The sequence below is a fragment of the Mustela putorius genome, unplaced genomic scaffold (assembly GCF_011764305.1).
Source record: "Mustela putorius furo isolate JIRA1106 unplaced genomic scaffold, ASM1176430v1.1 tig00000275_pilon_pilon_pilon, whole genome shotgun sequence".
NCBI lineage: Eukaryota > Metazoa > Chordata > Mammalia > Carnivora > Mustelidae > Mustela > Mustela putorius.
The window spans coordinates 8,801,097-8,815,439 of NW_025421341.1; the positions used below are offsets into that span (position 1 = coordinate 8,801,097).

Here is a 14,343-nt window from a genome sequence, read left to right on the forward strand (position 1 = left end):
TATCATTCTCAATGAGGAAAAACTGAGAGCTTTTCCCAGAAGGTCTGCAACACAGCAGGGATGTCCACTATCACCACTGCTATTCAACATAGTACTAGAAATCCTAGCCTCAGCAGTCAGACAACAAAAAGAAATAAAAGGTATCCGAATCTGCAAGGAAGTCAAACTCTCACTCTTTGCAGATAATATGATACTTTATTGGAAAACCCAAAGAATCCACCCCAAAACTGCTAGAACTCATACAGGAATTCAGTAATGTGTCAGGACATAAAATCAGTGCACAGAAGTCAGTTGCATTTCTATACACCAACAGCAAGACAGAAGAAAGAGAAATTAAGGAATCAATCAAATTTATTTGTTTATTTATTTTAAGATTATTTATTTATTTGACAGAGGAAGAAAGGTCACAGGTAAGCAGAGAGGCAGGCAGAGAGAGAGGGGGAAGCAGGTTCCCCACTGAGCAGAGAGCCCGATGTGGGGCTCGATCCCAGGACCATGAAATCGACTTGAGCTGAAGGCAGAGGCTTAACCCACTGGGCCACCCAGGTGCCCCTCAATCAAATTTATGATTGCATCCAAAACCATAAGATACCTGGGAATAAACCTAACCAAAGAGGCAAAGAATCTATACTAAGAAAACTATAAAGTACTCATGAAAGAAATTGTGAGGAAGACACAGAGAAATGGAAAAACACTCCATGCTCATGGATTGGAAGAACAAATATTTTAAAATGTCTGTGCCACCTAGAGCAATCTACATATTTAATGCAATCCCTATCAAAATACCATCAATTTTTTTAAAAGAAATGGAACAAAGAATCCTAAAATTTGTATGGAACCAGAAAAGACCCCGAATAAGCGAGAGGAATGTTGAAAAAGAAAGCCAAAGTTGGTGCCATCACAATTCCAGACTTCAAGCTCTATTACAAAGAGCTTGAATCATTAAGACAATATGGTACTAGCACAAAAACAGACACATAGATCAGTGGAACAGAATTAAGAGCCCAGAAATTGACCCTCAACTCTGTGGTCAACTATCTTTGACAAAGCAGGAAGGAATGTCCAGTGGAAAAAAGACAGTCTCTTCAACAAATGGTGTTGGGAAAATTGGACAGTCACATGCAGAAAAATGAAACTGGGCCATTTCCTTACACCATCCCAAAAAAAGACTCAAAATGGATGAAAGACCCCAATGTGAGACAGGAATCCATCAAAATTCTTAAGGGGAACACAGCAACTTCTTCCTAGAAACATCGCCAAAGGTGAGGGAAACAAGGGTAAAAATGAACTATTGGTACTTCAAAAGATCAAAAGCTTTGCACAGCAAAGGAAACAGTCAACAAAACCAAAAGGAAACTGACAGAATGGGAGAAGATATTTGCAAATGACATATCAGATAAAGGGCTAGTATCCAAAATCTATAAAGAACTTATCAAACTCAACACCCAAAGAACAAATAATCCAATCAAGAAATGGGCAGAAGACATGAATGGACAGTTCTGCAAAGAAGACATCCAAATGGCCAAGAGACACATGAAAAAGTGCTCTACATCACCCAGCATCAGAGAAATACAAATCAAAACCACAGTGACATACCACCTCAAACCAGTCAGAATGGTTAAAATTAACCAGTCAGGAAATGACAGATGTTGGTGAGGATACAGAGAAAGGGGAACTCTCCTATGTTGTTGGTGGGAATGCAAGCTGGTGCAGTCATTCTGGAAAACAGTATGGTGGTTCCACAAAAAGTTGGAAATAGAGCTACCCTATGACCCAGCAATCCTACTATTGGGTATTTACCCTAAAGATACAAATGCAGTGATCCAAAGGGGCATGTGCACTCCAGTGTTTATAGCAGCAGTGTCCACAATAGCCAAACTATGGAAAGAGCCTAGATGAATGGATAAAGAAAATGTGGTGTGTGTGTGTATATATATATATACACACACACACCTATACACATACATATATACAGTGGAATACTGTGCAGCCATCAAGAAAAAATGAGATCTTGCCATTTGCAATGATGTGGATGGAACTAGAGGGTATTATGCTAAGGGAAATAAGTCAATCAGAGAAAGACAAATATCTTATGATCTCTCTGATATGAGGAATTTGAGAGGCAAGGCAGGGGTGGGGGGAGGGAGGGAAAAATGAAACAAGGTGGGACTAGAGAGGGAGAAAAACCATAAGAGACTCTTAATCTTGGGAAACAAACTGAGGGTTGCTGGAGGGGGTGGGGGGAGGAATAGGCTGGCTGGGTGGTGGACATTGGGGAGGATATGTGCTATGGTGAGTGCTGTGAACTGTGTAAGACTGATGATTTAACACACCTGTACCCCAAAACAAATAATATATGTTAATTACTTTTAAACTTTAAAAAAAAGTGTTCTATTTTCTAGTTGAGTGGGTCTGTGCAGCACAGCCTTAAATCTTTGAAGTCTCAAGCACATTGCTTCATAGCCATAGTCTTGAACTAAACTTTCACCTAAGGCTGTATTTTACTGGTGACTCTCTTGATTTGATCACTGACCTTGGCCATTTCTCAATTAAAGATTGTGCTCTTGGGACGCCTGGGTGGCTCAGTTGGTTAAGCAGCTGCCTTCGGCTCAGGTCATGATCCCAGCGTCCTGGGATCGAGTCCCACATCGGGCTCCTTGCTCAGCAGGGAGCCTGCTTCTCCCTCTGTCTCTGCCTGCCACTCTGTCTGCCTGTGCTCACTCTCGCTCCCTCTCTCTCTCTGACAAATAAATAAAAAATCTTTAAAAAAAAAAAAAAAAAAAGATTGTGCTCTCTAGTATCCAGGGAATGAAATAATTTTAATTGGAACCCAGCAAGACCTGCTCCTTTATATTTTTTTTAAATTATGCTTAAAACCTGATTTTTTTTTTTTCCGGATTTTATCTACTTATTTGAGAGAGAGAGACAGCTTGAGCAGGGAGGAGAGGAAGAAACAGGCTCCCCGCTGAGGAGGGAGCCCCATGCAGAACTCCATTCCACCTCCCTGGGATCGTGACCTGAGCTGAAGGAAGACCATGAACCCACTGAGCCACTCAGGCATCCCATGAATAGTTATTTTTTTAAATTCATCTTACTCCTTCCACACTTTGTCACAGGCAGCTAAAAAGACCAATTAGCATGAAAGTCTCCATCCCCAGATAACACCTAGGATCTATAATGAACTCCTCAAATTCAACACACACAAAACAGATAATCATATCAAAAAATGGGCAGAAGATATGGACAGACACTTCTCCAATAAAGACATACAAATGGCTATCAGACACATGAAAAAATGTTCATCATCACTAGCCATCAGGGAGATTCAAATTAAAACCACATTGAGATACCACCTTACACCAGTTAGAATGGCCAAAATTAGCAAGACAGGAAACAACATGTGTTGGAGAGGATGTGGAAAAAGGGGAACCCTCTTACACTGTTGGTGAGAATGCAAGTTGGTGCAACCTCTTTGGAGAACAGTGTGGAGATTCCTTAAGAGATTAAAAATAGAGCTTCCCTATGACCCTGCAATTGCACTCCTGGGTATTTACCCCAAAGATACAGATGTAGTGAAAAGAAGGGCCATCTGTACCCCAATGTTTATAGCAGCAATGACCACGGTCACCAAACTGTGGAAAGAACCAAGATGCCCTTCAACAGACGAATGGATAAGGAAGATGTGGTCCGTATACACTATGGAGTATTATGCCTCCATCAGAAAGGACAAATACCCAACTTTTGTAGCAACATGGACGGGACTGGAAGAGATTATGCTGAGTGAAATAAGTCAAGCAGAGAGAGTCAATTATCATATGGTTTCACTTATTTCTGGAGCATAACAAAAAGCATGGAGGACATGGGGAGTTAGAAGGGTATTGGGGTAAATTGGAAGGGGAGGTGAGTCATGAGAGACTATGGACTCTGAAAAACAATCTGAGAGGTTTGAAGTGGCGGGGGGTGGGAGGTCGGGGTACCAGGTGGTGGGTATTATAGAGGGCACGGATTGCATGGAGCACTGGGTGTGGAGAAAAAATAATGATACTGTTCTGCTGAAAATAAATAAATGAAAAAAGAGAAAAAACACCCAGGTGCTCATAACAACAAATGCGCTCCTTAATCCCCATCATCTATTTAGCCCATTCCCCCACCCACTGTATGGAAGTGTTGAAAAAACTATGTTGTACACAAAAATCTAATATTACAAAAAAATCTATCCCCAAATTCATGATGGAAATAAACTTGAGCCCCCTTTTCTCCTGTCTCAGTAACAATTTCCATACTGTCTTTCAAAGCGTAACTAACAGGCTTCAGGAGGTCCTTCAAGCCTCTGCCTGCCACACAGTCCACCTTCTTAGTGGGGTGGTATCAGATTGGCTAGGTTGGAGGGAGAGATTTTCAGCCACCTTTAATCAACACCAACTGGTTTTTTTCTCTGATTTGAATTTCTGGAAAACTATTTCAATGGAAATTTCACAGCAAATATATATTCATAGCCATCATTAAGTTTTTCATTGTTGATATTTAGGCTATTGAGTTATTTTCTTACCCATTAGTTAAGAAGTATATATGTTATTAAATATTAATAAATATGTCTACATTATACTAGATAGAATATATTCAAAATATGGGATAGATACTAATTAAATGTTTTAACATGATTTTGGAATAATTTTATTTTCAGTGATAAGATTTGTGTGTGGAAATTGTTAATTTTCTCTTACTTTTTTAAAGGACCAGTGATTACATTGTAGTTGGAAGGTATCTCTATATTATTTGTTCTTTTTCTAGGAGTCTGAATATGTTTCTGCTCATCTTCATGAATGGATAGATCTGATTTTTGGCTACAAACAGAGGGGGCCAGCTGCAGTGGAAGCACTGAATGTTTTCTATTACTGTAGTTATGAAGGTATAAGCCTATATACTTTTTATCTTACATCCCATTGATGGAAAGTATCTTTTAATAGGTGTTTATATGTGATATTTTGGTCATGAGAAAGACTACATTTTAAAATTGTTTTAATGATCTTTTCTATTTGAAATATTAAGAGACTGATGTGTGGTTTTTTTTTTAAATAGTAGTTAAGACTATGTATGCAAATCTTCACTTTGCACAGTTGAGGAAACCGTCAACAAAACAAAAAAGCAGCCTACTCAGTGGGAAAAGGTATTTGCAAGTGATATATCCAGTAAGGGGTTAATATACAAAATATATGAAGAATTTGTATAACTCAACACCAAAGAAAAGAATCTGATTTTAAAAATGGTCAGAGAACCTGAAGAGACGTTTTTCCAAAGAAGACATACAGATGCCAATAGACACATGAAAAGATGTTCAGCATCATTCATCATCAGGGAAATGCAAATCAAAACCATAGTTTAAAAAACAAACAAACAGTGAGAAATTATCTTATGCCTGTCAGAATGGCTACAATAATAAAAACAAGAAATAACAAGTGTTAGCAAGGATATGGAGAAAAAAGAACCTTTGTGCATTTGTGCATCCACTGTGAAAAACAGTATGGAGGTTTTTCAAAAAATTAAAAATAGAAGTCTGCTATGATCAGTAATCCCATTACTGGATATTTGCCCAAAGAATATGAAAACGCTAATTTGAAAAGCTCTGTACCCTTATGTTTATGGCGCCATTATTTACAGTAGCCAAGATATGGAAGCAACCAGTGTCCATTGATAGATGAATAGATAAGATATGAAATATATACACACACACACACACACACACAAACATATACAATGGAACATTACTCTGCCGTAAAAAAGAATGTGATCTTGTCATTTGTATCAATATAGATGGATCTAGAGGGTGTAATGTTAAGAGATGTAAGTCAGAGAAAGACAAATACCATATGATGTCACTCATATGTGGAATTTAAGATAAAAAAGAAATGAGTTAAGGGGGAAAAAAAATACAAACCCAGAAAGAGAGTCTTAACTATAGAGAACAAACTGATGGTTACCAGAGGGGAGAAGACGGAAGGAGGAGTTAAATAGATGATGGGGTTAAGGAGTGCCCTTGTCCTGATGAGCAACAGGTGATGTATGGAATTGATGAATCACTGTGTTGTACACCTAAAACTAGTATTACACTTTATGTTAACTGGAACATAAGTAAAACTTACAAAAAAAAAAAAAGCTGTTAGAATTTAAAAATGATTTGTTCTAAAAAAACACAAAACGAACAAAGTAAAAGACAAAAAGACAGACTCTTAAAATACAGAGAACAAACTCAGTGGTTGCCAGAGGGGAGATCAGTGCAGGGAAGAGTGAAAGGGGATAAAAAAATAAGTATATGTGCATATCTACTTAGAAATGTCAGTTATTGGTGGCATAAAAGTTTTAGATTACTTGCCGTAAGTGTCCTATTCAATCAGGTCCTCAAATAAATACTCAAGTGTTGATTGCTAGCAGATTTTGAAAGAATATCTTTAGTATTATAAATAACAAACTCTTCAAATGTTTAAAAAAAAAGGTGACATCATTCTAATGTTTAGCTTGGAATCAAGAACATTTTCTGAAGGGTTTAAAAGCCTTAAGAAGTAGTTTTCTCTAATTTTTCAGTAGTAAAGATTGTGAATAGTGTGAATTTATGTGAACTTGAACAGAGTCCACATGCCTTTTGGTAAATAAACAAGCATGTGTTTGTGTTGCCATATTCATCTGGTAATAGTTTTGTAGAGAGCTAGTATGCATGGTAGTTATGAGCATAGGCTTTGAAATCCGACTTCCCTAGTTTGGCCACTTACCAGCCATATCAAGTACAGTTGGGTATTATCACCTATGCCAGTATTTGTTAGATAAGCAGTAACTTATAGTAGTATTTTGTGTGATTATTATACCTGGTTCAGCTTGATTATCATGAAGAAAACAATTAGATGTACTGTGAGATAGTTTGTATGTTTTCAAGAAAAATTTTTATGCACTACCAGTTAACTTTTGCTTAAAATAGTTTTGTTCTAAATCATGGATAGAATTTATTTTATACATATTTAATGTTTGGCGTTGCTGTTTTTTAAAAATTTGCCTCTTGGGGTGCCGGGATGGCTCAGTGGATTAGTGTCCAGCTTTTCATTTCAGCTCAGGTCATGATCTCAGGCTTGTGGGATTAAGGCCTGAGTTGGGCTCTATAAAATAAATAAATAAAATCTTATAAAATATTAAAAATTGCCTTCCTCACAGTATTCTTTCAAATTGAAGAACAGAATGATATTTTGTTGAAAATACACTATTCAGTTTCATATATTAATCAATATTTGTGACTTCCTGATTTGTTTTCACTCTGTAGTGAGTTGACTACTTCTCCTTGTTTTAGGAGCTGTGGATCTGGATGCCTTAACAGATGAGAAGGAAAGAAAAGCCTTAGAAGGGATGATTAATAATTTTGGGCAAACACCTTGTCAACTGTTAAAGGTATCATTAAAGTTATTGATTATTTAAAAAATGTTATTGATTACATAGGAAGTCTAAAACTTAATTGCTAAGGAGTACTACCAGCATTTTCAAATATTTTAATTATTTAAACTTGTATCTCTCAGAATTATCTAGAATTTAAGAAAAATTATACTATCACTTAAAAAATAAATAGATGTGGCGCCTGGGTGGCTCAGTGGTTTAAAGCCTCTGCCTTCGGGTCCGGTCATGATCCCAAGGGTGTTGGGATCGAGCCCCACGTCAGGCTCTCTGCTCGGCGGGGAGCCTGCTTCCTCCTCTTTCTCTCTCCACCTGCTTCTCTGCCTACTTGTGATCTCTGTCAAATAAATAATAAATTAAAAAATTTTTAAAAAGTAAATAGATTTAAGTGATGATTCCTATTTTGAAATAACAAAATATCGAAGTCAAAATCCGCATATATAGTCAATAACTTAAATCACAGAGGAGTTTTATTTTTACGCAGAAAGCCAATCACTTCATTTTGTTTAAACAACTAAAATGTTACTGCAACAGGATTTGGATTCATAACCATCCAACTTAGAAGTGTTTCTACCATGCCGTGTCTCCTCTGAATTAATAGCTGTAAAGTCCTTTATTGAATTCAGACCACTTTCCGTGTTCTGTGGGCTGTTATTTATATCTTACTAATGACATTTCCTGCCTTAGTTGCCTCACTTTATTATAAGTATGTTACAGGCGGCAACTGTTCCTAATTATTTTATATGTTTCTTGCATATAGTATTTGTGTAGTAAATATTTATAAATTGAATCTCCACAAGTGCTACAGCAAGAATGTATCTAAATTGTGGCCTATAAATATGTTGAGCTTTTGTTAATTCAGTTATCAGACTAAGTTTGTAATTGCTACTGTTCCTTAGCAGAGTTTGTTTAAAGCCGCCAACGTTCGCTCTTTTCACAGAATAGTCATATTTAAAATCAATGCTTTATATCTATCTGCTGTTAGAATGCAAAAGTAACAGAAGAAAACAGAACACTTCATTGAGCTTTGAAGTAGATTCTATAATATTTTTGTACCAGCTTTAAACTTTTCTTTTTTTCATAAGAGTAGTGCTAATTAGTTTTTATCACCATAAAAAATTACAAAAAATGTCAGCCTTTAAAAAAAAAAGTCAGCCTTTGATCTTTTTCTTAATTCTTTATTTAAATTCAATTTCATTAACATATAGTGTATTATTAGTTTTAAGGGTAGAATTTAGTGACTCATCAGTTGCATGTAATACCCAGTGCTCATTATATCACGTGACCTCCTTAATGCCCATCACCCAGTTACCTCATTCCCCCACTCACCTCCCCTCCATCAATCCTCAGTTTGTTCCCAGTAGTTATGTCTCTTACGGTTTGCTTCCTTCTGTTTCTATCATGTTTTATTTTTCCTTCCCTTCCTCTATGTTCATTTGCCTTGTTTCTTGAGTTCCATGTATGAGTAAGATCATATGATAATTATCTTTCTCTGATTGACATATTTTGCTTAGCATAATAACCTCTAGTCCCATCCATGTCATTGCAAATGGCAAGACTTCTTTTCTGATGGCTGAGTAGGATTCTGTTCTCTATATATATACCACATCTTCTTTATTCATTCATCAGTTGATGGACATCTTGGCTTCTTTCCATAGTCTGGCTATTGTGGACATTGCTGCTATAAACACTGGGGTACAGATACCCCTTCAGATCACTACATTTGTATCTTTGAGGTAAATACCTAGTAGTGCAATTGCTGAGTTATAGGGTAACTCCATTTTCAACTTTTTGAGGAGCCTCTGTATTGTTTTCCAGAGTGACTGCACCAGTTTGCATTCCCACCAACACCTTTTTCCGCATCCTCACCAACACCTGTTGTTTCCTGACTTAATTAATTAATTTTAGCCATTCTGACTGATGTGAGGTGGTATCTCATTGTGGTTTTGATTTGTATTTCCCTTATGCTAGGTGATGTGTCTGTTGGCCATTTTTATGTCTTCTTTGGAGAAATAGCTGTTCATGTCTCCTGCCCATTTCTTGATTAGATTAGTTGTTTTTTGTGTGTTGAGATGGTAAGTTCTTTATAGATTTTTGTACTAACCCTTTATCTGATAAGACATTTGCAAATATCTTCTCCCATTCTGTTGGTTGTCTTGGTTTTGTTTCCTTTGTTGTGCAAAGCTTTTTGTCTTGATGAAGTCCCAATTTTCATTTTTGCCTTTGTTCCCTACCCTATGGAGACCTCTATCTAATAAGATGTTGCTGTGGCCGAGGTCACAGAGGTTGCTGCCTGTTTTCTTCGCTAGGATTCTCATGAATTCCTATCTTACATTTAGTTCTTTTTCCATTTTAATTTATTTCTGTGTGTGGTATAACAAAGTGGTCCAGTTTTATTCTTCTGCATGTGGCTGTACAATTTTCCAACACCATTTGTTGAACAGACTTTCTTTTTTCCATTGGATATTCTTTCCTACTTTGTCAAAGATTAGTTAACAATAGAGTTGAGGGTTCTCTCTTCTGTTCCACTGAGCTGTGTGTCTGTTTTGGGGCCAGTACCATACTGTTTTGATGATTATAGCTTTGTAATAGAGCTTGAAGTTCAGAATTGTGATGTCACTAGCTTTGGTTTTCGTTTTCAACATTCCTTTGGCTATTTGGGGTCTTTTCTGGTTCCATACAAATTTTAGAATCGTTTGTTCTACCTCTGTGAAAAAAGTTGATGGTATTTTGATAGATACATTGAGTGTATAGGTTGCTCTAGGTGGCATAGACATTTTAACAATATTTGTTCTTCCAATCCATGGGCATGGAACATTTTTCCATTTTATTTTTGTCTTTCCTAAATTGCTTTCATAAGTGTTCTATAGTTTTCAGAGTACAAATCTTTTACCTCTTTGGTTAGGTTTATTCCTTGGTATTTTACAGTTCTTGGTGCAATTGTGAACAAGATTGATTTCCTTGATTTTTCTTTCTACTGCTTCACTGTTAGTCTGTAGAAATACCACAGACTTCTGTGTGTTGATCTTTATATCCTGGAATTTTCTGAATTCCTATATCAGTTCTAGCAACTTTTTGGTGGAGTCTTTCAGGTTTTCCACATAGAGTATCATGTCATCTGCAAATAGTGAAAGTGTGACTTCTTCCTTACTGATTTGGATGCCTTTAATTTCTTTTTATTTTCCGATTGCCGAGGCTAGGACTTCCAGTACCATGTTGAACAACAGTGATGAAAGTGGACATTCCTTTTGTGTTCCTGGCCATAAAAGAAAAGCTCTCTGTTTTTCCCATTGTGAATGATAGTCACTGTGGGTCTTCCGTGTATGGCCTTTATTATGTTGAGATATGTTCCCTCTATCCCTACATTGTGGAGGATTTTTAATCAAGAAAAGATTGTATATTTTGTCAAATGTTTTTTCTGCATCTATTGAGAGGCTTGTGTGTGGTTCTTATCCTTTATTTTATTAATACAGTATATCATGTTCATTGATTTGCAGATGTTGAACCACCTGTGCAGCCCAGGAATAAATTCCACTTGGTCATGATGAATTATTCTTTTAATGTACTACTGGATCCTGTTAGCTAGTCTCTTGTTGAGAATTTTTGCATCCATGTTCATCAGGATATTGGCCTTTGGTTCTCCTTTTTGGTGGGGTCTTTGGTTTAGGGATCAAGGTAATGCTGGCCTCAGAGAATGAGTTTGGAAATTTTTCTTTCATTTCTAATTTTTGGAAGTTTCAGAAGAAGAATTATTAAGTCTTCAAATGTTTGGTAGAATTCCCCTGAGCAAACCATCCGGCCCTGGACTTTTGTTTGTTGGGAGATTTTTGATTACTGATTCAATTTCTTTGCAGGTTATAGGTCTGTTAAGTTTTCTATTTACTCCTGTTTCAGTTTTGATTGTTTGTATATTTCTAGGAATTTATCCATGTCTCAGATTGCCTAATTTGTTGGCATATAATTGATCATAATATTCTCTTATAATTGTTTGTGTTTCTTTGGCATTGGTTGTGATCTCTCCTCTTTCATTCATGATTGTATTTATTTGGGTCCTGTCTCTTTTCTTTTTGATAAGTCTGGCCAGGGATTTATCGATCTTCTTCTTTCAAAGAACCAGCTCCTAGTTTCATTGATCTGTTCTACTGTTCTTTTGGCTTCTATTTCATTGATTTCTGTTCTGATCTTTATTTATTCTCTTCTCCTGATAGATTTAGGCTTTATTTGCTGTTCCTTCTCTAGCTTCTTTTTGATGTAAGGTTAGGCTGTGTATCTGAGCCTTTTCTTGCTTCTTGAGGAAGGCCTGTATTGTTATATATTGAGGTATACCTATATTGGTATATACTTCATTCTGGACCACCTTTGCTGTATCCCAAAGGTTGTGAACTGTCATGTTTTCATTTTCATTTGCTTCCCTATATTTTTTTAAATTCTTCTTTAATTTCTTGTGGACCCATTCATTCTTTAGTATGATGCTCTTTAACCTCCATGTATTTGTGGCCCTTTCAAATTTTTTTCTTGTGGTTGACTTCAAGCTTAATAGCATTGTGGTCTGAAAATAGCATAGTATGATCTCAGTCTTTTTTGTACTGGTCAGGTCCTGATTTGTGACTCAGTATGTGATCTATTCTGGAGAATGTTCCATGTGCACTCTAAAAAAAGTGTGTATTCTGCTGCTTTAGGATGAAATGCTCTGAATATATCTGTGAAGTCCATCTGGTCCAGTGTGTCATTTAAAGCCCTTGTTTCCTTGTTAATCTTCGGCTTAGATGATCTGTTCATTGCTGTGAGTGGGGTGTTAAAGTCCCCTACTGTTATTGTATTGTTATCAATGACTTTCCTTAAGGTTGTTATTAATTGATTTATATATTTGGCTGCTTCCAAGTTAGGGGCATAAGTATTTACAAATGTTAGATCTTCTGGTTGAATCGATTCCTTATTATGATATAGTGTCCTTTTCCATCTCTTATTGCAGTCTTTAATTTGAAACATAGTTTGTCTGATATAAGGATGGTCACTTCAGCTTTCTTTTGATGTCCCTTAGCATAATAAATGGTGGAAATACCCTCACTTTCAATCTGGAGGTATCCTTGGTCTGAAATTAGTCTCTTTTAAGCAGCATATCAATAGGTCTTATTTTTCTGTCCATTTTTATACCCTATGTCTTTTGATTATTTAGTTCATTTACATTCAGAGTAATTACTGAAAGATACGAATTCAGTATTACTGTATTACTTGTAAAATCACTATTCCTGTAGATTGTCTACGTTCTTTTCTGGTCATTGTTACTTTTGGTATCTCTTTTGCTCATATGGGCCCCCTTTCATTAGGGTTGCTTTACTGTTCACTGTTCCTTTAGTTTTTATTTGTCTTGGAAGCTGTTCATTTCTCCTTCTCTTCTGAATTACAGCCTTACTGGATAAAGTATTCTTGGGTGCATATTTTTCCCATTTAGCTCATTGAATACATCATGCCAGTCCTTTCTGACCTACCAGGTCTCTGTGACAGGTCAGCTGCCAGCCTTACATGTCTGCTGTTGTAGGTTAAGGACCTCTTGTCCCAAGCTGCTTTCAGAATTTTCTCTTTATCTTTGTAATTTGTAAGTTTCACTATTAACATGTCATGGTGTTGACCTATTTTTGTTGCTTTTGTAGGGAGTTCTCTGTGCCTCTTGGACTTGAGTGTATGTTTCCTTCCCCATGTTCGGAAAGTTCTCTGCCATGATTTGTTCAAATAAACCTTCTGTCCCCATTTTGCCTGCTCTTCTTCTGGGACTCCTATAATATGGATATTATTTCACTTTTTGGAATTGCTGAGTTCCCTAAGCCTACCTTCATGCTTTAATAGTTTTATTCCCCTCTCCTTTTCACATTCATTACTTTCTATAATTCTATCTTCTGTATCACTGATTCACTCTTCTGCTTTGTTCATGCTTGTTTTTATGGCCTCTACTTGGGTCTGTATCTCAGTTATAGGGTTTTTAATTTTAACCTGACTAGATTTTAGTTTTTATGTCTATAATAAAGGATTCTCTAGGGTCTTCTCTACTTTTTTCATGCCCAGCTAGTATCTTTATAATTGTCGTTTTAAATTCTAGTTCAGGCATTTTACTTATATCTGTATTGATTAAATTCCTGACTGTGAATACTACCCCACCTTCTTTCTTTTGGGGTGAATTTCTCTGTCTTGTCATTTTGTCCAGAAAAGAAAAGAAAAAGAAAAACAATAATATCAACAGAAAAGAACTAAATCCTGGATGTGTTTCAGTCTGCTTGTTAAAAGAAACTAGATCCCAGGCATGTGGGTGGTTCATTTGGTTAAGCATCTGTCTTCAGCTCAGGTCATGATCCCAGGGCCCTGGGATTGAGTCCCACATCAGGCTCTTGCTCACTGGGGAGTCTGCTTCTCCTTCTGCCCTTCCCCCTTACTCATGATCTCTCTTGTACTCTTTCTCTCAAATAAATATTAAAAAGAAAATAAACTAGATCCCAAAATAAAAAATTATACACACACACACAATGAAAAGAAACAAAAAATAAAACATCTATATAGTGTTTATGAAAGTAAACATTTAAAAAGAATTAGAAAAAAAATAGGAAAATAACAAAAAATAATAATGAAAGACTAAAGAATAAAAATACAAAGAAGACTAGCTACTGTTTTCCCCTAGAGCTGAAGTTTTTCAGTCCTTTATGATCAGTAGACTTGGTACAGGAGAGTTGTTTGTGCTGGTCTTCTGGGAGAGGGGCCCCATTATGCTCATTCTCAGGTGGACTTGCTGTAGTGGAAATGTACCTGCATTGCAAGGGAGGCAGGGGCTAGTATAAGCGGCTGCAGACTCCACTAGGTGGCTCTCTTTTGCTCCCTGAGGACTTCAGCACTGACAGGCAGGATGAATATGGCAGGACTCTGTTTTCT

The 14,343-nt window shown here is 36.7% G+C and overlaps 1 protein-coding gene across 8 annotated transcripts in view; it reads left to right on the forward strand.

The window, feature by feature from the left end:
* Positions 1 to 14,343, forward strand: part of NBEAL1 (neurobeachin like 1) — a 197,893-nt gene that overhangs the window by 160,265 nt on the left and 23,285 nt on the right. For all 8 annotated transcript variants that reach the window (XM_004764194.3, XM_045078587.1, XM_045078588.1 and 5 more), the window contains 2 exons: positions 4,792 to 4,909; positions 7,331 to 7,428. In XM_004764194.3, the coding sequence (XP_004764251.1) occupies positions 4,792 to 4,909; positions 7,331 to 7,428 (216 nt within the window). The remainder of the gene's footprint in view (positions 1 to 4,791; positions 4,910 to 7,330; positions 7,429 to 14,343) is intronic.